Below are 24,281 nucleotides of genomic sequence, written 5' to 3'. Positions count from 1 at the left end.
TCCTGCTGAGCCACAAAGTAAGCAAGCCCCCATTGAGCTCCTGCAGGCAACAAGTCTGGCTGCATCCTCACTTTTTTCCTTCTGCTTAGAGATCTTTTGCAAAATGTATCAAGTAGCATCGAGGTGTGACATCCTGATTCAGAGATTTCAGAGTGATTTTTCAGTGCACTGCAATTCTGGGTCTCAGGTGATGAGTCTGGAGGGTACTCCATCCTGCTAAAACACAAACAGCAGCAGCTTACTGTATCACTTTGTGCCCTAAAACAACAAGGTTACATGAGAACTATCTGCTTACAATGCCTCCTCACCTCCTCTTGTGTAACTACATGTGGAAAAATAAAGCCTTAATTTCACTTAGACTTTTTGGCAGCACCCAATTCTCCCAGGCCTGTAATAAGTAATGTATCCTGCACAAAGGGACAGGGTTTACCACCTGCACCAGGCTGGCAGTTCCCCGCTGCCCTCCCCACCTCCCAGCACACAGGGATGCAGGAACAGACAATTCCTGTGGGCAGCTTGATGGACCTGGGCAGCACCCCACAGCCAAACACAACACTCAGCCACTTGGACAGAGCTCAGATGACTGCTCCCAGTGGCACAGCCCACACCCCAGGACACAATTAAAGCAGCAGGACAAATCCCAAACCATTCCAACTGGAAGCAGGGCAGATTATTTTTTTTTGCCCAGAAGCACAGCATAGAGGGACTGGGCAGCTGAGTAATCTATAATTGACATGCTGTGAACGCACCTTACAAAGGCTAAAAGCTACTTCCTTCATTCTCTTGTCCATACTAGAACCAAAGATAAAAACACAATTTTGACCATCTTTCCTGACCCAGAAAACCACCATTTTCCATCCACTACCTCTCTTTCAGGACATACACATCACAACAACATTGGGATTTATTCCCCTTGGGGAACCCATTCCTTTCATTTTTTTCATACCACGCTCTTCACTTTTTGCCCAAGCTGCAGATAAACACAACCAAACAAACCTACCACTTCAATAAACTACTGTTTTCTCTGGAACATCCTTGCACATTCTGGCTTACCCAAATTACAGCATGTGGTACACAGCTAAGCAACACCAGCTGTAACAACCAAACCTCTGTAGGGAGGAGGCAAACAGCACCACCAACACAGCAGTTCAGATGATCTGTATCTGGAGTTCAACCCCAAATTCTCCTCCAGTCACACAAGCTTTGTTCTAGACAGGACAATGCAAGTACATCATACGAGGATTTAAGACACAACAAGCCATTTGGCTCTTTTATGTGACAATAGAAAATAACATTAAGTTCTGGTACAGAAAGCCAACCTAGGTGAAGATCCCCCACCAGTACACTTTGTTTCGTGCAGCTCAGAAACAGGTGTTGGGGCAGAGCAGAACCAGTCCGAGAGGGAGGGAAGAAACCTCAGAGGGAAATGCCAAAGAGAAAGAACCCAGAACTTAAAGCTTCTGATCTCCATTCTCACTGAGGGCAAGAGTTTGCTTTTCAAGCTGCTGAGCTTTAACCAGTGTTAAAAACAAACAAACAAAGCCCATAAACTCCCAAAAATAGAAAAGCACCAAAGCCAGCTGTTACCTCACAGTCCTGGCTTCCCTGAACTTCTTTCTCAACAGTCAAACTGAGCAAAAGGCCCTTCCTCGTTTCCCACACTTTATTTGATACTTCATGCAATTTCTCAGTTTAGGAAGCTCTTGGCTCTGCATAGAAAATCAGCTAAATTATTTGTACTGCGTTCATCACCAGGATCCAAGCTTCTGGTAAATCACATTAACAGAAGTCAGCAGAACCTGACAACGTCACAAAGACTTTTATTTTCCTTTGTCCCTGGCAAGGCCAAGGTCAGCATAATCTCATAATATGCTATTAAATCAGTTTTGCTGAGAAGGAATCACACTAATGTTATTTTTTATCCTGGGAGAAATAACTGTTTAAGCACAGGTGTATGCCCATAGTTCAGCTGTAAGAGGATGGTCTTCAGTTTCTCAAAACACCACCAGCTGCATTAATAACACTCACTCTCAATAGCATATTAACAATATAAACTGATATTGCTTTTTGTTTATTTTACAAAAACCTTCATGAACAGTAAGGATGGACTCTGCATATCCCTTCTCACCATTTGTTTGCAGCAAAATTATTCCAATTCCCTGAAGCCACCTCCTGCCTGGAGACCAAACCAACCCCACCACTTCCCCACCAGTTCCATGTTTCTGTGATGTGTAACTGAACCAAAGCAAGGCAGCCCCTGGCTCTCTTGCTCTCCATACTCTGGATTTACATACCATGGCTTGCACGCTAGCAGCAATGGTACAAGGAAAGTTGCATTAAAGCAACTTCTTAACTAAGGAGCATATAGAGAGTTACCTGATCTTTTGTAAGGGAGTCAAAACTACGCTCAGATGCCTCATTTAAAAGGCTTCTCATTCCAACTCAAAAACAGTGCCAGGCACACTGGAACCCATTTTCAGAGGCCTTGGCCACTTCCACAACAAACACCAGAAATGCTGGCTAAGCAGCTGTATGAAAACAGAGGAACTCCCCTGCTCTGCATTATGTTTCTTCCTCTAAGGAATGTGAGACTACAGATAGGCAGAGGCTACGACCACCAGTATGGCTTGGGCTCCATCTTACTCCAGAGCTGTCTTCAGGATTTTGTAGATTCGCTCCCCACTTGTATCTTAGCCCCCATCCTCAGCCATTAAAAAAGAACAAGAAAACACAAACTCAGTCTGCAAACCTAAGAGAAAGCTCCAGCTTTACTACTGTCCCTCTTTGCTTGTTGCCCAGCCCTCCAAGGATCCCAGGTGTTCTCTTTTCTCACTGGAGCCTGCCAGCCTTCCAGGCACAGAACTGAGATCACTAAGCAGACCCCCAGTGGCTGACAACAGTCAAAACCATTCAGCTTGACCACAAATACTGCACTGGCAGGAACGCTCCTTTAAACTCCAGAAGATGGTCCACCACACCGGTCTCACAACCTTCCATGACTCCATATGTACTTAAAAAGACAAAAAGTTACATAAATTGCTGTTTGTTTTTGTAGAAGCTTCACTTTCCACTGCCCATCAGCACTGTCTCTGCATATTGCACAATGTTCTCATTATTATAAAAAATGTCTTCTGTATCAGGCAGGAAGAAAGAGAACTCTGTCAGGAGGCGCTAATGCGTGCTGTTGTCCGTAGTTAGAGGTAAGTGGTTGCTTGTGTGGCCATCGGGAAGTGGGTCCTAGTCAAACAAAAACAGGTATTAATGGCTTGTCCAGGAACATAATCTCCCCCTTTCCCCAAACACACATTTCTTCATTCTCAAGTAATTTCAGTATGACTTTCACCTGGCCTCCAAAAATTGTATCATCTTCATCATTCAAATCTATTCACCTTTCCTCTGCTCCTTCCACTCAGGTAACTTTACCAGCTAGCAAACTTCAACAAAACGTCAAGAGAAAGACAGAAGTCATAAAGGCTACCTACAGACTAAGCTGAAAAAATAAGAGTGAAGTAAAATCAAGTAATTGCTAGAGGAACATTACTACTGATGCCCCGTGAAGGAAAATGTAAAGACTGCTCAGGTCTTGGAAAGATCAAGAGACTTGGTTTAATTAAATCAGCTCCATAGAAAACACCCTGCTTCCTTATCTGTTCCGTTTTCCAATTTGAAAAGTTACAGAACCTTTCCTATGATGTATGTCAATGTATGCACCTTAAGCTCCCCGGGCTCCAAGGCCCAAAGTCCTACTCTGTAACAACTCCGAATTCTTATCGCCCACCTTCACACAGCTGTAACACCTATCAAAGAAAGCAGTTTTTCTTACCGATGGAGATCTGTAGGAGCCCAGTCTGAAACGGCAAAAAATAACTTCTGCTACAAATCTCCCAAAGCCATGTAAAATTCCTGCCATGACAAATATGATTTAAATTGTCACCAGTAGTAACACCAAAGTATTTATGGAAATACTACAACAAAATTCTACACAACAATTAAACACGACACGTTGCAATACAGCAGTATGTAAAATGCTAAGAAATCAACAGGAAAAAGGAAACATCACGGATGGAAACAAAACTGTAACTTTCTGAAATGCATCAATAAAAATAAGAGCAAGGCTATCCAAACAAATGTAATTCCCTCTGCTTTAAGGGTGGAAACACATTCTTTGAAATAGAACCATCTACTCTGAAAGACAGCACTTAGCTGTCTTCAAATCAAAGTCAAGAGAACAAGTAACTAAGCCTTGACTAACAAAGTTAATTGTATCTTTTTGACTTTATTATTATTATTATTCAAGGCCAGGCTGGATGTGGCTCTGGGCAGGCTGGTCTAGTGGTTGGTGACCCTATACACAGCAGGGGGGTTGCAACTAGACAGTCTTTGAGTTCCTTTTCAACCCAGGCCATTCTCTGATTATTTCCTTGGAAGACCAAACCCTGCAGTACATTGACAAGTAACATGAGGAATATCTTGCCAATGACTTCAGATGGAAATGTTATCTCAGCTTTCAGTGAATCCCAACTACAGAAAATACAAAGAATAACAGAGGGAAACAGCAGGTACTCTCCAGGCACAGCACACTGGGACACTAAAAATGAGTGTACTGTACTGCAAATTTCAGCACAAAGAAACGAGCTCTTAACCCTAAGCCTGCTGGAAGATCAGATCTCACTGTAATTTATCCATAATATAATCACAGTGACCTAAAAAAACAAACAAACAAAAAACACCCTACAAACTAATAGAACATAAGAGGGAAAGCACTGATAGTTACCTGTAGTTGAAAAAATTCCCCCAATAATGCCACAGAGCCGTACTAAGAACTGCCAAAAAGGCATGTGTTCCTCTGTTACTGTCACCATTAGGGAACTGATATCATATTTCATGAATATTCCTGACACTCCATGACTGCCAGCTGCATGGTTAATTACTCTTTCCTGAAAGATAAAAGAGAAAGGCAAGTTAGCTGCATCTTATCAGTCAGAAGGAAAATAACAGAGGTGACAACAAAACTCCTCCATCAGAGGTCTAAGAGTCACTGTGGTGGTGAATTCCAGTAAGAGCACTGGTGTAACACAGTGCCCCAACTCCATTTTCTGCACTGCTTCCTTGGAGCTACATTTACACATCCCAGAGGATTTAATTGCTGGTTCTTAAAAAGCACCACAGAAGATCCCAAACTAGAACATACTATCACAGAAATTCGGGAGCTTAAGTTAAATTAGGTCAATGCTATTTGATTCCTTTTTTTTGCCCACTGTGCATTTATATGCCAAAATCCATTACTTTCACACACACAAAAAAATTAAAAATCAGATTCTTAAGTCTTTCTGGGACCTGAAAACCCAAATCTAGGCCTCTTCATAACATCTGTTTGAAACGACCTGACTGAAAACAATCACAGACAAAAATAACTTCAATAAAAATAATAACCAACTTGCCATGACTACTCTATGTGGATCACACACCTTAGTTCCAATGTGCTCACTGAAACCCTTCCATCCTCATTTTTACAATTTCTTCTTATTTGCTCAGATTCTTAAGCAAAAAAATCCCAAAGAGGAGAGCGTTTACCACCAATCTGCTGTTAAGGAAGTGCTGATAAATGCACTGCCAGCAAGTCTGGCTGAAAATAAACAAGAGCAGCAGAAGAGAACCTAACTGATGGCAGACAAGCTCAGCCATGTCTAGGCCAGAAAAAGATGACAGACAAGCAAAACTGAACTGAACAGCAATACATCACAGCTCCTTTTCACCTACATTTAACATAGTCCGTGCTCAAAAAATATGCAAAGCCACAGTACAAAATCCAAGCAGACTGCTACTTGACAGTTGTCTTTTTTGTACTCGATGGAAGTTGTATTGCTGCTTTTGCTACCAAAACCAAGTAAAAGGACGACAAAATAATTTACTGATTATTGACACAAGTTCACAGAAATTTTACAGCAGTTAAAAACAGGGCATAAAATGTTTTCTGTATATCAAGAGCATGACAACATTCAGTGCTAGAAGAGGACTGACCAGGCATAATAACAAGGAAAAGAAAACTGAAGGTACTTCAACTAAACCTTGCCATACACTAAGGCTGAAATTTTTATTTGCTTGCTCCCCATCCTCTAATTGTTTCCCTAAGTCTTAATGGTCTTCTGAGAGCAAAAGGTGAAAAAAAATATCAAGTTAAACAAAACACTCAGAATTCTACCATCAAAAAAAAAAAATTTCCTCAGACCATTTTGGTCTGCTTCTAGCTTCTACTGCTGCAGATTTAATTGCTGCTTGCTAAAAGCTGCTGAAAATAACTAAGCTTGTATCAGGTATCTTGGCTATCAGTGAAGTTCCAGGATTAAATCTTTCTAACACATAAACATAGCATTTCAAAATTCAACAACAGCAGAGATGATTTTGCCTATACCTTGCAAAGTGTATTCACCACTGGCAACTGAACCTTACTGCACTCCTATTTTAGCCAGAGCTAGCTGACTGCCTTTCTCTGGGTCTTCATATTATACAATAAAGACATTAATTTGCTCCATGAATAACTGCCAAAAGCCTTTCCCAGCTCATCTGCTAGGGGTGTTTGGTTTCCAAAGGTGAACACAACAGAGCTACCTACTGAGAGGGAGCAAGGTATGTAAAGCCACTTCACCTCTATTCACAAGTTCTTCTCCTACTCCAGATGACACTGCACCATCCCTACTAAATAAAACTACCAAGTAATTTCTGAATTTCCTATCAACCCAAGGCTTTGTCCTTACCTTTCTCCCCAGCTTCCATTTTTCAAAGCCAGGGAGTTTTTCAAAGAGGTTTTTTTCTTGACTTGAGAATAAAAGATCAAAACAGAGTTCAGTGCAGAACCGACGAGACACACAGCTGGCACATGTAAGGCCTTTTTTCTTATTGACAGCAGCCTTTTAAATTGGTGTCTCATGATTTGACCCTGGTACCACACTGCAATAATGATGTTCTTTACGGATTCAGCATTAAACTAGCTCTTAGTAGAGGCGTTTCCAAAAAAAAAAAAAAACAGAGTACAACTAAGCCTCAGTTCTCACATTTAAGGCCAACTGCTGCTAGATTTTCCCCCACATGGTTCTCTTATTTCTACTTACCCTTTCTGTCACTGAAAATTGATGAGTTTCTGCTGAAATTTTGTATGTATGGAGTTTGGTTGGCACAACTGTAATAAAATACTGGAACATCTGGTTGTCTAAAAGAAAACAAATGTCAGTGTTGAATTAAGTACAGACTAAAAGACCATTTGAGACACAGTCACAAAAAACTCAAACTATAATTATTAAAATAGTTAACCAACTAAGCTGTTTACACTAAAGATATCCTTCAAGGTGTCCCAGCACTGCCAAGCCTACTTCAGCACCACCTGTGTGAACAAAGTTAGTTTCCATGGGGAAGGCCTACTCAAATTCATTTTACCCACGTAATGAAAACACTCATTAAAATCGGGCCACTTGTGTTTTCCAGGGCAGCAGAATGAGCAAGTTTTACAGTCACTTCTTACACAACACATACTGCAATAGGCATTAGCTATCTTGACAGTGGTTCAAGTAGGTTTTAGGTACTTAGCTGTCTACGTAAAAACAAGAGCCCTTCTAAAGTGGTTATGGTTTCTCTCACAATTACACAGTCTTCTAGAGAATTCTTCTAAAGCAATTGGTAGTCTTCAACATTTATGATTTCTGTCTGCATTGAAATCCCTAAGAAAACAAACACTGCAAAACTGAAGCAATCTACTTCAATCGCACAAAATTGGCAGAAAGAGCCAATGGATCAGACTGAGAGACACCACCAGCTTTAGCAGGTTCTAGCAATCACCTGCATGTGGGAATAGAAGTCAGAGGATACAAAGTAGGCATCTCTGTAAAGCAGGTCCCTATATTCCTTTATTTATACATGGGAAAACAGTGAGATACAAACCCTTCTTGTAGCTGCATCACAAAATGTATCACAGAAGTGACAAATCAAAAACAGGAAGAGAATTTCATACTCCTGTTTGTTTTGCTGCTGGTAGGTTTGGGGTTTTTTTGTGTTTGTTCTTTACTTCCTCTTCAGAGGAGGGTTCTATGACCTTCCTGCCTAGAGCACAGCTGCAAAATTCTTCACAGCTTGTTCAGGCATACAGTAACTTCAACACAACTTCTGGACAAAACTGTAAATGAGCTTCAGCAGAACAGTGAAGTCCATCAATACTGATATTGAAAAGAAACCAATCATTTAAAATGCCATGTCAGCAACTCAACAGTGCTGTGTTCACTATCAAAGTTAATAAGGCATACTGGTTCTAAGCCAGAGCATTCGTGAAACACAATAATGTTTTATATGCAATTTATATGTAATTATTGAATCAATATAGAAAGCAAGAGACTTTTTTTTCTTTAAAAAAAAAAAAAAACAAACTTACGATCTGATGCTATTTTTTCTGTTCCATCCAAGGGATTGATAATTCCTGGAATAAGCTCTCCAAATGACAGATGATCTATTCTATGTGAGAAGTTATAAGCTGAAAAACAATAGAGAGGAATGAAACAACATTTTAAAACTATGAGATTTCTGTGCCTTTCTCAGAGAAAGAGACTTGCCTATTTCTCACAGTACAGAACACTTTAATTAGAATACTTACCACACCAGAGTGTATTCCAGTGGATTTGTGCAGCTGACTGCATCAATAAATCCACATACATATTTCAAACAACTCAAACTCAAAATATTTAAGAAGAAGTTTAATTTCTGTAGAAAAGAAATTCTAACACAAATTATATTTGTAATTAACCTAGAAGCTGAAGAGTTAAAGTTTAGTGATGGGAAATTACTTGTTAGCCAAATACTGAAAATTCTACAATAGCACTGCAGTAGTATTAAAAAGACTAAAATTTCATGAATTAATCAGAGGAAGCACCAGATAACTATCAAGTGACTACACTGCTTGATTTTGCTAAGATATGTAAGTTTTACAGTATACGTTTGTATTCACGGCCAGACATTTGGGGGTTTAGCTAACTGAACACCAAGTTCATTTTTCACAGTAAGTCACCCTTATCTCTCATTAAGTACCACAGCAATCTGTATTTAACATATACATTCATAAACCAAAAGCAAACCTTCTAGAGACAGATGCTAAAAGTTCTTAACCTCCTGAAAAGCAGATTTTACAAGCAATTGGTACTTTGGACCAAAATAAAGGAACTTCATTTGCTATTTGTGTTACAACATATCTGACATTTCTGTTATGTTATCATACTATAGAAGGAGCTTAAGATAACACTAATAATGTTAAACGAATTGGAGGAGTGGGGAAGGCTACATTACTATTGAGTAATATTATTTCAAAGAATATTATTCAGGTCCTTCTGTAGTGCCACTGCCCAGCTGGAACAACATCACTACAGCAATCAACAGTCGGAAGAGTTTGTTCTGAAAGAAATGATGCTCATTCATATGGAGATAATAGAAAGCACTTACACTCATGGCTTACAAGGGCTGCCAAGTGTGCATGGCCTCGAGGGTGTGGTATAGCCCTAAAAAAAGCAAAACATGTTTTATGGAAAAATTGTTTAATGAATCCATGCAGAAAGACAGTTTCCCAAACTGGACTGTGTAGACAAATTACTTCTCCCCCTCCAGTTCAATAACACCAGAGAGAGAGCTTTCATTTATTTACATGTTAGGACTACAACCAATAATGAGGTAACCACCCCAATAATGAGGAAGGAAGACCAGTTAAGAAAGCTCCCAAAGAAGAAAGAAAAAAAGGCCCAAAGAGAAAGAGGAGTATGTTTAATAGAGATACAAGTGCAGCAGTTAGCAAAAGGAAGCAAGGGAAAGCAAACTTCAGACAGGAAGACAGAAATGATGACAGACCACATGACAGACCAAAACAATTGGCTCTGGAAAGGGCTTAAGAACTTTGACATCTATGACAGAGATGGTTCAAGACCAGACAGAAGAGACACTTGGAGAAACATCCATGCAAAGACATCAGCTGGAATTCCATGCAGATGAATTTGAATACAGACTGAATGCTAAGACCTCTGCTGAAAGAGGCAGCAGAAAGTGAGGACAGCCAAATGGGAGAGCAGAGAAAAGCTTAACATAAATTTGCCTGAGATGTATCTAAGCTATTACCATTACATAAGCATATCAAAAAGCTTCTCCTCAAATCAAGAGGAATGGGAACTTTGCTTCCTCACTATGCTTCTGTATCTACACTGTCTCAGGACTGAAAAGACACACATCTACACACTAGTCATGTTTGTTAACTGTGCAGTAAGAGAAAGGAAAAGTTGGGACAGGCCCAAAGGATGGAGGCAGCTACCATCAGTCCATTCCATATCTTCTGTTTACAGACATCCTTTAGGACACTGGCATTAAACCCTACACCGTATGCGAGAGGAAAGAGCTTATTGTAACAGCTTAGAAAAGACACCAAATGGAAAATGCATGTGTATGGCATAAATAAAAACCAAAGTTGTTAATTTAAAAGTTAAAAGCATACAGACATATATACATGCACATACTATACACAATGTAGAAGTCATTTTTAAAGATCTTTTATTTTCAGGAATTGAACAGAACATACTTGCCCACAGTTATGTGAAAATTCCCTGCCACTTTATTGACATACAGATGACCATGAATTCTGCATGCATCTGGAGATTCTAATGAATTATCTTCCCTGTTTAAACAAAAACAACAAAAAAGGTACTTGAGAATATTCACTGTCTAGTAAAAACTAAGTAAAAATACTTAGATTTCTTTTTCCTGGAACAAAGGCATAGCATTATCTTCTACCACTTCATCATATTCTTCTGGAATCACAACAGGGATGGTAGGAAGGAGGAAAATGAATACAGCCTGCAGAAACCAATATGCTTTTGCTTATAGTTGCATTCACAGATCTGGTCTAAAAAACTAACTTACAACTCTTGAATAACTAAACAGAAAACACAGTGAGACCTTACAAATACCTCACTGCCCTTTAGATCCCATTGTCCCCAATTCCATTACTAACCAAGAATGTTTGTTCAGAGATTCTTGTTGCTGCATTGTACAGAACAAAATGCATGTCACATAACACTGTAGCAAAAATAGCTTTCCCCATTTATTTTTTATAAAGCTTTTCTCTTCCCGTACTTGCTGAGATGTCCACAACACAGAGTGCATCTCCAAACCTGCATCTCAGAGGGAGAAGAAAAAGCTTCTTAAACACACTTTATATATAAGTAGTATCTCAAATACTGCACTAGCAAGTGTTGTGGAAACAGAAGGACTTAATGAAACTGAAGATATCAACTAAATGGAAAATACAATTTCTGAGCACTTCTCAGCCTTGCCTCAGAAAGATAAGATGCATTTAGTCCTCAATCAGATTAAAATACATCAAGTACATAGTGTGTTTTTGGTGTTTTGCTTTGTTTTATTTAAGATCTGTTTATACTTTACAAAGCAAGAAATTTCAGCTTATGTGCAGAATGCATTTTTTCCCTTAAAAATTTTGCAGCCTTTAGACTCAGGCAGACCAAGCTTTCTGTGTAAGTGAAAGAAAAAAAATATGAAGTTTACTTAAACTGGGAGGGGAGTGAGAAAAGGAAGGAATAACCCAACTCTTTCTTACCGTGGTGGCAGTGCTGTAGAAGCACTTTTAAAAGCACTTTTGAATATCACATCTTGAAGTGAGTGTTCTTCCTGCAGCCTGCTCTGAATTAGCTGCAGCATCCTGAAGATTACACAAATTTGAAAGTATGTAACATTAATTCAGAAAATAACTTCACAATTAACATCAGCTTCAGGTGCAGTTTATAAATAGGAAAGTCAGCAAGATCTCATGTAAATATAAAACGTTGCATTAAAATTTGAGAATAATAGTTTATGCACACAAAAAAAGTAAATATAGCTTAAAAGTTCTGGTGTTAACAGTAGTGTCTTATCAAAATACCAAAGCTCAGACCCCCTAATAAGCTTGAGTTTCTATTACAGGGCTATCAGCATAATCATCACACATAATCAAGCTATTCCAGTTTAAATAAAAACAGTGCATCGACTAAGGTATACAAAAGATTCAAACTCATTTGCTTTTGCCTGAATGTACCCATCTGTTACTGAGGTTCAGCACTGACATTTGGATGTCAAGCTATCTCTCAGCTCATAGTTAGAACTTGCGCTATCAAGTATTTGTCTTCTAAGGTAAGGTGAGTGAGTACATTTATGTTTCTTGGCTTACAACAGCACAGCCCATTCCCACAGATCAGTCCAAACCCAGTACAGGAATTCTATCAGTCAGCTATTGGAGCAGCCCTCAGGCCTCACAAAAAGCACATGTGCACTGTAAGCTTAGTCTTGCGTAAAACAGTAAAATTAAACATTTCCTCCATTCCTTCTTCAGGTATCTCAATGATCTTTTAGAGCAGTATAGCTCAATTAGTAATACTTCAATCAGTAGAAGAAGGTGAGCCATTATGGCAAATAATTCTTAGTTCTTCTCAAGATAGCAAGAAAATAGTCCCATACAAAGAAAAATAATCTCACATTACTACACACAGAAATAAACCAAACCCCAAGTATGCTTCTACAAGTTTATTACAAACACATGAAACAACAGCACTTCATTGAGAAATAGCATGCCAATTTTTGTCATAGGCAGACATCTCAACTGATGACAGAAATGAAATAAATTCACTTCTTTTTACAAACTTATCACTCCTGAATTACAAGCAGGAGCTGTGAGATCCAAAATACAGCTCTGTTACCCAACTCAGATATACCTTGAGATCACTTTCAGTACATATAGTATAAGCATGCATCTCAGTACTTCCGTTACCTTTGCCATTCCTTTTGTTGTGGGCTGAGATCAAATACTACCTGAAACAAAAAAAAAACACATCCAATAAAACACACAGGAAGCACTGAAGTCCCATCTCTGAAACCCAGAAGAGAATTGGAGGGATGGGAAGTTGTGGGAGACTAGAAGTAAGGTCACACGTGATATCACTGGAGTTTAGAAAAGGATTTTCTCTTTAAATAATATATTTACCATTCAAGTACAGAAATTTCTGTTCCTTTCCCTGAAAAAAATACTCTTTTGTCTTAATGTATAATTTCAATATCTCTTCCTCCACCTCTACTAACCTAAGTTAGCTGTCCCTGCCCTTCTAGCCTTCGACTAATGGAGGCCAGAAGCAATATGCAGCAATTTATTTCTAAGTGATATAATTGACATGTGTGGTTTTGATGCAAACAGCAACATATCGAGCAAAGGAGCAGTCTTTGGAAGACAAAATCTGTTTCTAGGGTGATCCCCCATTGGGCATGCCTTTAAGACAAGCCACCAAACTTGCTCAACTTCAGTTAGCACAAGATTCTCATCATTAGTATCTGCGTGCTGAAATAAATTCTATGTATCAGTTAACACTGATGTGCTCAACACATTTAATTCAGTTGCAGTAAATGCTCCGACCTACCAGAGCTATGGCCAAGAGATCAGCTACAGGGGATTGCTTCTCTCAAACATTATAATCACTGGGGCCACTGCTAGCATGCAACAGCAGCGTAGAGATAAATGTCCAGATAAAGAGGATATGTTATGAGTAGAAACAAACCAAGCTCCTTCCCAAATACCACCTTCCCCTCAGCCAGCCCCAATCATTCATTCATATGCACACACACACACCAAGCAGCAATTTGAAAAAGAATTTTCTCCCTTACAGGATAAAACTTACATGCAGAATACACTTGGGTTATTAGGCATGTCATAACTGCAGCAGGAAGTTACGTTCTCTGATATATTTTCATTAAATGATAAATTACTTTCATACAGTATAATTATTTCAAAGCTTATTGTATTATGCAAGCAAAAGCACTTTAAGAGCACAGGTTCATGAATTTTCAGTACCTTCAGTTGGCAATATAGAAATTAAATGGACACATTTAATTTAAACTTGTCATCTCATACTATGATGTTATCGTGCTGGTTTCTCATTTTTATCAGTCACAGGATTCTTCTCGTTAAAAAGCAGTCACATCAACTCTTTTTTGATGTTTAATAGTTTCCCTTCCACATCAAATACTTTAAGCAAAATAACTAGCCGTAGCAATCAGCTGGTTAAAAAGCACTGACATGGGAGTCTGTTATGATCAAACCTGCTGCATTTGCAGAGAATGAGTATGCAGAAATCACAGTGCACAGCCTATTACCTTAGCAGATTCCTGCAGTGAGCACTGCAGATCACACTCAAGGATCACACAATGCTTGGAGACATTCTGTGCAGCCCAACTGTGATGAAAAAAATCCAAACCAGCAAACCAAACCCAGCAGTGCTTCACGCTGAGTAAAGAACTATTTTGTTTCTAAGTAAAAAGGTTTGACTAAACTTACTGGTTCATAGATGAGGCCATCTGCAGAGGCGACCATTGTTTCTGCTAAATCCAGAACATCAGCCCCCACATCTGTTTAAAACAGGAAGATAAATATTGAGGCACACAGGTGATCAAAAACAAAAAAAATTAGAAGTATTCAAGTTGAGATTGAATTTTCACAGAACATTGGTAACCTTCAGCATAAGTAACGGGAGAAATCGGGGTAAAAACAAACAACAACATACATCAATCCTACACTATAGTTCTTCCTAAGAAAGTAAACAAAGCTGTCAAGTAGCTTACTACCAGGGAAGTGGTGGGGGTGGGACACCACAGAATCCTACTCTTCAACCTATCAAACCTCTAAGTATCATGAAGCAATGATGTTCAGTGACCAAAGCCACACTTGTGCCATTTTCTCACTGATGCAATACCTTCAGAAACGTTGGATGAGACACACGCACAAAGGCTTTCTAGGACTGCTTATGTACAAGCCAGTATTAGTTTGTCTAACAGGCACTGAATCCATAGTGATGCAAGTTGAAAACAAAGTTTTATTATTTCTCACATTTCAAAAATAAAACAAACTTTAAAAAATCAGAACGTTCAAACTTTTGACACTAACTGGAAAATAATTTTTAAGAGATTAAAATAAATTTTCAGAATAAGGAATTAATGAATTAATACTTGTGAGGCGATACAAGATTCCAATATTGCTTAACAACAGACAGACCAGGTTAATATTTACAAAGGTCACTGCTGCCGAATTGTGGCTCACAATGAGTTTTTATTCTAGTTAGCCAAAGACTAACGAAGATTGGTGCAGCCAATCATCTTCCTTCCAACAGACATGCCAATGTTCTGCAAGATGTGAACGACTTGGCATAGATCACAGGATCATAGAATTGCCTGGGTTGAAAAGGACTACAATGATCATCTAGTTTCAACCCCCCTGCTATGTGCAGGATCGCCAACCACCAGACCAGGCTGCCCAGAGCCACATCCAGCCTGGCCTTGAATGCCTCCAGGGATGGGGCATCCACAGCCTCCTTGGGCAACCTGTTCCGGTGTGTCACCACCCTCTGTGTGAAGAACTTCCTCCTAACATCCAACCTAAACCTCTCTTGTCACAGTTTAAAACCATTCCCCCTTGTCTTAAGATGCTTTTTATCTTATACCAATTCTTCCAGTGAGTTATGTCAGTAACTACATGTCATCAAGATCAAAAGTAATCAGTTAAATACTCTGAATAACATTCTGTCATACTGAGAGCAAATGTACACAACGAGGAGTCCTTAAAGTGCTGAGTTTTCACAACTGGATACTTACATTGACACCTCATGGCAACTGTAATGTCAATATTGATTCTAAGTTTACTGTAAAGAAAGAAAAGACAAAAAGGAAATTTACAGTGAATAAAAATACCAAGAGAAATATTAATGGAATTCTCAGGTTCCTTGCAAAAATAGTCAGCTGACAGAATTCACACCAATAAATATAAACTGTTCAAAATATGAATGAACCAAGACAGTTTTGATTATTACAGCACTGATGACCACTCATTATTTAAGGTATAAAAGCATCAGACCTCTCTGTTAGGAACTTCAATACTGCAACTACGAAATTTTCCTGAAATATCATCAGTTTAAAAGACTGCCAGGCTTTTAAGAAGAACACACCATTTTCAGTATGTGACACATTTTTAATACATAACCAGTGCAATGAGTTACACAATTTAGCAGACCCAGTAATGTAAGAGCTGCAAATCCAACACTGAGCAAATACTTGAGCACCTTCCTGCTGTTTCGTCCTTAAGACAGGCCACTGTTTTTCCTCAGGACACTGAGGATCAGGCTGAGGAATTGCTGAAGTCAGTTTCCAGAAAACACTGCCATCTAAAAAGGAATGCTGGTTTTGCTAGCACTACTTCAGTGTAAAAAAGCTCTTTTCACAACAGGACTCCCATGTTTTAACAGCAAAATGCCTTGCACATTTATGTCTTTATCTTGAACTTTGCTAGAATGAAAGCAGCAAGCAGAACAACAAAAGAAGACACCAAGAGGCACCAAGTTTGATTCTGTGGCATTAACTGGTAACGAGGGCATTCTCTGTTGGTTTTCACAATAGCTTCAAAAAAGTTTTAATTTGTGATGATTAATTGCCCTCATTACAGTCACGTGGTTCTGTCACCTCCAGGGATCTCCTTCTGAGAAGGTTAGTAGATAGGAGAAAAAGCAATTACAGAGATACAAGCTTACAGCAGTTTAAATTGTTGCAGGACCGCAGGCCCAGCAATTAGCCCAATCGAACTGGGCAGCCTGCAGCAGAAGTCCTGTGACAGGCTCTTAAGCACCAGGCTAAACTTGCCTTCTATGACAGTTTCAGTGGGGAAAGAACCTCTTTTAGAAACCTCTCACATCTGTTTGAACGAAGACGAAACTTGAAATGTTAATACCTCTCCCTTACATTTCTCACATTCGCTATTTTTTTCCTTACAGAACCCTTTCATATTTCTGAAGTACAAGACATCAAATTAATATACGTATATTTAGCTTGTTACCACAGCAACTAAGTCAAACAGCTTTTAAAGTTATTTAAATTCTAGACCTGTGATATTTAGAGGTGCTCAGTATACGAGATCTCCTTTAACTTCACACAGAATCAAGGGTGTGTGGCATCACTTAAGGAGGAAAGGCATGAAGCTGATGGCAAATGAATATTCAGTGATCTCAGGGACCATACCAGGAGCAGAAATAACCTCTTGATAACCCTGAAGCTTCATCTCCAACGGAATGTAATATATTGACAATTAATATACTAACTGTAAATCAGCATCATGCAAACTCGAAGGGTTGGCATAGCTCAGGAAGAGTTACGTATCACAACACCTTCTGAACTGTTAGCAAATAGTTCTTCATAGGTCTACAGCACCAACACATCCACATTATTTTTTGACTCCTTCACTGAACTAATCATAGTTTTTCTTCTCCACATATTCCAGGAGAAAAAAAAATGCTTCTAGTGGTTGATCTGTTGAGTCCCCTTAGTATTTTACTTACATTTCAACCACAAATTGCTTTCAAGTCACAAGCATATCTCACATTTATTCTTTCCTGAAAGGCAACTTAAATTTGAAAAGAAATTATAAGGAATAAAAATTACCTTGTAAAATCCTTGTCTACTTCGTATTCATATTTCATCCATGTGTCCCGATACACCGTAAACTCCATTATAGTCAGGAAAGCTATTGTTGTAAATGCTATCAGAGAAACTGAAAGATAATGAAAAAAAATTAAGATCATGAGAAATATTCAGGAACAAACAGGACAAAATTCTAACATTCTAGAATCTGAGTATTACCAGTACAATCCTAATACCTTTGACTGATTCGTACACCCATAAGCTGCCCTTATGCCCTCCAGTACTTCCTTTTGCATAGGAGAGGAAAAGAAGTCAAGAAAGATAAATAGGGATGCTTATGAACTCCTTGGAGGATTCACTAACAGGTTAAATATTCATGAGCATATAAACTAAAATGCACTGTCAGAGTCGGTCTGGGCAAACAATCCTAACTGCAAAAGCAAGCAAGCAAGAAGAAAGGAGAAGGTAAACTTCCAAGTCTCTTCAAACCTTCACTTGTCTACAGCTTATGCAACTTTTATATTTCATTTTAGAGCCAAGAAGCTGGCAGAAAACAATGTGTTGAAACAATACACATTGTATACACTGTCCAGCAAACAGGAGGTGCCCTTGTACTACTTGTGGACAGCCACACAGTCCGGTCTGCCAACCCCATTACTTTGAACAGTTCCGACTCTGATGATAAGCAACTTACTCATTCTACCAACAGCTAAATAAGTGCAGAGCTGATATTTTTATGAAAGAAAACTACAGTGTACATTTAATAGCTTATGTGCCCCACTTATCTCCACTTATCACACCAGCAGTTGTGCAACACTAGGGGAACATAGCCCTACTGCACATAGACAGAAACACAGCAAGTGTGTACAGAAGCACTTCCTATGCACCCTTCTATTAAATTAAGGCTTTTGTTAAGTTGGAAAACCCTCAGTTACGTGGCACAGTAGTGATTTGCACAGCTCCTTTATAGGGTACGTTCTCTATATGCATTCTGTAGAGTATTTCTGTGGCAACTGGAGAAAAACATGACTGCTTTTCATAAGCTTCAGTTCACTATGCTGTGGCCTATGGCCCAGAGAAATAAAGTCACAGTGCTATAAAATCAGAAAAGAAATCATTTGTCATTTCCAGCTCACAAACATTTCAGGATCAAGTCTTCACAAGAAGCTGTCTATTTACCAATATATGAAAACTTTCACATCAGCACACGTCACAAAGGCTGGTGCCAAAACACCTGCTTTTTTTTGTGTAATTCTGAGCAAACGAATTGGCAGAATTGAGGAGAAGGAAGCCTTTGAGAATAGATCCTCTTTTCTGAAGGCTCTCCCAGCCCAGAGCTGGAGTCAAAAATCAACCTGAGACATTGGTCCTTCTTCCATAATGGGTTTTAAGATACTTAAAGACTGTGAAGAGAGTCCTGATACGTTCTGTATCTTCATAATATCAGAACGTGAGCCTGGTCTCCAATTCTGGATGAAACAGAGACAGAATTTTCTATGCCACTATAAAATTTCAGGTAACACAATCACACACTGTCTTTGATAAGGCTGTTGGAATAAACCATATGAACAATGCTGAAGTAACTTCTGGTGCCGAGAAATCTTTAAGGCACCTTTGACCAAAGTGAATTTCTCGCATTCAGGAAAAGAGGAATTTTTAACTGTCAGTTGGATTTGATGAAGAAAAACAAAGAAACAACAGCAACAAAAAAATCACTTCACTTGCTTCATCAGGAAACAGGCTTTTTAAAGTTAACAAGGAGTTATTTCGTGAACTCTTAGAGGTTATTTTACATAAAATAATCCTTCAATTATTAACAGTGCAATTCAGGAAACAGCAAGGTGAAACAGATCTTTGTGATATTTATTTCTACAGCACAAACTGTGTAATGACTTTAAAGGTTTATCTGTAGATCGCAATTGCTTCTTGTACTCTTCGTTCAGCTGAGCTTCAGACATTATTACACACAAGAAGATTTTTGCTTTCTATTTCAAACTGCTAGCAGTTGCCTTCCTATAGTCCAACAGGTGAAGTCATTTCTTCATCAGGCTACCTCAAACCCAATAACTGGCAACATTTTCTGGTCAGATACAAATAGGAAAGACAGTTCTTACAGCTACAGTTCTCAGAGAGAAGCTCAAGTGATAGTACAAGCACACTCCCTGGAACAAAGTGCTTTATTCTTCAAAGGGCTTCCCTTACTTTTAAAATCAACTGCATCTGCAAGACAAGAAGCGTTAGAAAGCGGTCTTCACCCTCATGCTCAGCTCAGCTGGTTCTTAAGACATCCCTGGACAATTTTTCTTTTTTATGAAATCATAGCATGGAATCCAACTTGTATTTCACTCCATACTGACACAGTCTTACCCCAAAACTTTATACAGAATTAAAGGAAACAGCTTAAAGAGACTCCATAAATTAAGAAGTCTTACTAAATCCTTGACACAGTGCATTTCCAGTCGTAATCATTTCAAAGAGCTTGTAGTGAACACTTACATTCAATGCTCTCATCAGTTTTATACAAAAATATCTTGCTCAAGATGAGCAAAGACCTCATCTATCAGCAGAATATAGTATGTGTTTACATGAAGTAAATTAAGAGATTAAGATAACAGTTTTGGCTAGTTTCAAATGAACACAGATGACTGCTTTCCTTCTACTGAAGCCAGAAGTTTTAATAGAAGCCTAAGAGTGCACTAGACTGAGCTGACAGGCAGTCTCCATCACATGAGCATGTCAGTAAGGCTAACCTGTTCCCCCGCTTGCTGAGGTCTCCACATAGCTTTCAGGAACCTTCGGGAAGGCATCCAACTCTTTCATCAAATTCAAGGTCTTCTTCCGATTCAGTCGCCTCATCTTCAGCACACTCCTCCACTTCCTTCATATAATCCCTCTGATTTGAGAATAAGTTGTGATTAGAAGACACAACCAATATTGCTCATCCTCAAAAGTAGCTGACATTAATAAGGCAATTAAAACCTAAGAAACACATGCTAGACAACTGGATATCCAATTTTGCTTCAGGAAAACCACTGAAACCAGCACATACATCACTGCATACATCCCAGCCACATCTACAGCATTCAATTACTGATTCATTTATTTTCCAAAGAAACCCTTATTCATAACAGATACACAGGATTTCAATTAAAAAGAAACAAACCCCGTTCTGAAGTAGGACCTATAGTAAACTGACCTGACAATGCATGGAAGTCACTAACTTAGCAAAGAGTATCTAATTGGTTGCCTAAATCAGGAGGATTTCAAACTGCTCTGGGCCCCTGCATCAAGGCAACATGGCACATTATACACTGAAAGAAAAGAAACATGCATTTTGCATTTTTACTTTCACAGCTTCAGAATTTTACGATGCTACTAAGATTTATTTTTTCTATAAAAAGACCCGCAAAGCAAATGAAATGCCAAAGCATAGATTTAGCCTTCAGAATCCTTTTTGTCCATGCCACAAGCTCCTTTTTGCTTAGAACCAATGAAATGTAAAGCAGCACGATGTTGAGAGCAGCAGCCTGCCCGGGAAACAGCCTTAAACCATTTCCCAACTGTGCAAACACCATCACAGCCCCGTCCTGCCAACACACGATGTGTTTTAACGAGCTGGCACCGCTGCTTTCCTCCTAAGGAAATGCTGCCCTTTGCTAAGAAAACCATCGTCACATCATCATTCCCTATTCAAGGCAGCCAAGCGAACCTGTGTGGGAGCCATTCCTCATCACTGGATCACAGGAACTCATCACTGCGTTGTGGAAAAACGTGTTACTTGTTCCCATCCCAAGAGCGTGCCAAGCCCCAGCGAGGCCTGCTGACATTTCTGCAGGGCTGTTCCCTGCTCTGCCCCTCCCTGCTGCTACCCTAGCTTCGCTATTGAGAAATAACGAAGGAATATGCTTTCCTGGAGATGAAAGTGCAGACACCAGGAATCGCCACTGATGTTTCTGCCCTCTCCTCACTACACAGACCCGCTCCAGATCTCAGTGCGGACACACGGACCGGGCAGCCTGCGGGACCAGCAAGCAGCGCCGTGCTGGAAGGAGCTCAGAGGGAACGCGGGCAAAGATCGGCGCTGGAACGGAATTTCTGTTATCCGGCACGGAAAAAAGAAATACAAACATTTGGGAAACGAGGTCCTGTCCTCACCACCCCCTCATGGCTTTGGCTGAAAGGATCGCCGCAACTCCCACGTGGTTTACTAAAAACTCGGGCAGGTCGGGCGGGCTGCAGGGAGCTGCGGGCACGGCGTCCCACAGCCCGAGAGCGGCTCCGTCCCGCCCCACGCAGGCCCTAGCACCGCAAACGAAGCCCAAACGAAGCCCTCACGCCCCGCCAGCCGCCCTCCGGCCCGCCCTGCGCAGCCCCGCGCTACCTCAGGCGTCTCTCGGCGCTGCCCGGCGCGGCGGGCGAGGCCGCGAGGAGGAGGAGGGAAGAGGAGGAGGAGGAGGAGAAGGGAGCCGCGAGGCGCTGCCCGCCGCCCGCCGCGCTCACCATGGCCCCGCTCCGCTCCGCCGCCGGCGGGAGGCGCCCGCCCCGCGCGCATGCTCAGCGCCCTCACGGGCATGCGCGGAGCGGCGCCGCCCGGGCAGCGCCAGCGTGTGGAGCTGAGCGGGGCCGGGTCGCCGGTCCTTGGGGGTCCTTTCCAAGCCGGGATATTCTATGATCTCGCTCGATATCAACATTGCTTAAAGGAAGCAGTGCGGTTTATCATATTTAGAATCATGGAATCACAGGGTTGGAAAGGACCTGCGAGACCATCTAGTCCAACCGTGCTCCCATCACCGCTGCTACCACAAGCACAACCCAGATCTCGCAGCTCCTCATCCAGGCGCCTCTTGAACACTGACAGGGACGGCGACTCCACCACCTCCCTGGGCAGCCATTCCAGTGCCTGACCACCCTCTGAGAGAAAAAGTTTTTCCTCATGTCCAACCTAAACCTCCTCTGGTACAACTTGAGGCCATTTCCTCGGGTCCTGTTTGTTCTCTAGGAGAAGAGGCCAAACCCCTCCTCACCTTAACCTCTCTTCAGGAAGTTGTAGAGTGCAGTGAGGTCTCCCCTGAGCCTCCTCTTCTCCAGACTAAACAATCCCAGCTCCCTCAGCCGCTCCTCATAAGACTTGTGCTCCAGACCCCTCACCAGTTTCGTTGCTCTTTTTAACAAATAAAAAACCTTTATGCTAAATATTTGTAGTGTCAGATCAGAAATGAGACTGAAGGATAAAATATTTTTTGATGAGGCGAGCAAATGAACCCAGAAGCACAGAGAAAGTGACAAGCTTCACAGCATAGAATCATTAAGGTTGGAAAGACCGCTAGAATCATCTAGTCCTGTCTTCAGCCTATTCCCACCAATGCTCACCCACCCCTCAGTGCCACAGCCATACAGTTCTTCAATACCTCCCTGGGCAGCCTGTCCCACCACTCTTTCAAAGAAGAAATTATTCCTAATATCCAACCTAAACCTCCCCTGGTGCAACTTAAAGCCTCTTAAGCCAGCTTCACATCTGGTCCTATTGCTGATACCCAGTGAAGAGGCTGATCGCCAGCCTCAGCACAGCCTGCCAAAGTGCACGCAATCTGAAGGCAACTGAGTTTCTCTTGGCAACAACAGTGTTCAAGAAGGAAAAGAACTTAAAAATGACAAGGGAGCATGAACAAATCCAGAGTATTTCTTTGCTTTTCAGGGGTAGGAGGACTGAGCTTTGAAGAAGGATAGAAGGTACAGCAACGTGCTTCTGATCTCACTGAATTCTGACCTGTTACGATCATTTTGGAACCTGTAATACTAACTGGACAACTGGATCAGAGAGCCAGAGAGAAAAGCAGACAGAATACAGTACAAGAAGCAGACGACAGGGCCAAAGACAAGCTTATCCGTACGCGTGTTCTCCCATCTCAGACTCAACAGCAGGCAGCTTTAGCTGCAGCGCTTTCAGCTCTCGTACTGACGTGCCAGAGTATAATTCAGCAGCCAGGGATTTTGCTTACTAAGCTCCGCTTTCCCTCGAAATGCCCTCAACACTGAGGACTGGAAAGAGCATCGGATGGATCTGTTATTAGCTGTGCCTCAGAGATGCTCAACAGATGTTCCTGGCGGCTGAGATAAAGCAATCCAATCTGCTCACGGGTTTGGCATTACTGCCTAACTGAGATGTCTCTTACAGAGCAGCGCAGGTAAAAAACTGCTCGCAGCTTTGCACCATTACAGTCACATTTGTACCTACAGATGTTTATATGGGATCTTATGGGATAAAAAGCAGTTTTAAGCATTTTTCAGAATTTAAGAAAAATAAAGATAGCATCGTACCAATGCCATCTAATGCACTTAATTCTGCTGATTTATGAACAATCTTGATGTGTGGGAAGAGGGGAAAACAACAAAGAAGGGATAAGTCTCGCATCCATACAACTTAGCAAACCACAAATGAAGCAGGACAAACAAACAAAACAAAGCTCCGCTCCGTGGGATGTCACGCTCTGAAGCACACTTAATAGCAAAGGCAGGAGCAGAGAAGCCGGCAGGACAACACAAGAGAGGAACAAGGCGGAGGAGAGAGCAGCCAATTTACCGCAACGTGGTAACCCCGAGGTGGCATTGGAGAAGGAGGAAACGCAGGTGCAAGAGGGCGAATATGGAGATAAGGGAGTGGGAGTGGCTGGAAGGGGCGGACGGGGAACAAAGGAGGCCGAAGTGCTACGCAGGGAAGGGAGGGGAAATAGAGCACTAAGGCCGTAACGGCGCAAAGGCCGCCGATAAGGAACTGC

At 40.8% G+C, this 24,281-nt stretch overlaps 1 protein-coding gene across 4 annotated transcripts; it reads right to left on the bottom strand.

Moving 5' to 3' along the window:
• Nucleotides 1–1,796: 1,796 nt before the first annotated feature.
• On the bottom strand, nucleotides 1,797–24,281 carry ERGIC2 (ERGIC and golgi 2). Of its 4 annotated transcripts, none has more exons than XM_031600096.2 (14): nucleotides 24,086–24,281; nucleotides 20,256–20,398; nucleotides 17,527–17,635; nucleotides 15,694–15,740; nucleotides 14,384–14,454; nucleotides 12,830–12,870; nucleotides 11,627–11,728; nucleotides 10,592–10,687; nucleotides 9,475–9,530; nucleotides 8,417–8,515; nucleotides 7,110–7,207; nucleotides 4,775–4,937; nucleotides 3,824–3,903; nucleotides 1,797–3,237 (listed from the first exon to the last, which is right to left on the bottom strand). In XM_031600096.2, the coding sequence occupies exons 2-14, from the start codon at nucleotides 20,359–20,361 to the stop codon at nucleotides 3,172–3,174; spliced, it is 1,134 nt and encodes a 377-aa protein (XP_031455956.1). In that variant the 5' UTR covers nucleotides 20,362–20,398; nucleotides 24,086–24,281; the 3' UTR covers nucleotides 1,797–3,171. The 4 variants fall into 4 exon arrangements, with proteins under 4 accessions (XP_031455956.1, XP_031456122.1, XP_031455873.1 ...); XM_031600262.2 differs by lacking the exon at nucleotides 24,086–24,281 and adding an exon at nucleotides 22,006–22,057; XM_031600013.2 differs by lacking the exon at nucleotides 24,086–24,281 and adding an exon at nucleotides 21,887–22,027.

Source organism: Phasianus colchicus, chromosome 1 (genome assembly GCF_987193195.1).
Source record: "Phasianus colchicus chromosome 1, bPhaCol1.hap1.1, whole genome shotgun sequence".
In the NCBI taxonomy this organism is placed as follows: domain Eukaryota; kingdom Metazoa; phylum Chordata; class Aves; order Galliformes; family Phasianidae; genus Phasianus; species Phasianus colchicus.
Note: the sequence above shows the minus strand (reverse complement) of the source record. Positions and strands in the feature narration are given on the sequence as shown.

Excerpts from the sequence above, each read along its gene's own strand:
- ERGIC2 (XM_031600096.2), bottom strand. The coding sequence starts at position 20,361 with ATGAGGCGACTGAATCGGAAGAAGACCTTGAATTTGATGAAAGAGTTG. Across the intron at positions 14,455-15,693 it reads AGTTGCCATGAGGTGTCAAT|ATGTGGGGGCTGATGTTCTG; the intron begins GTAAGTATCCAG and ends TGTTTTAAACAG. Across the intron at positions 3,904-4,774 it reads GGGAATTTTTTCAACTACAG|GAATTTTACATGGCTTTGGG; the intron begins GTAACTATCAGT and ends TTGTCATGGCAG.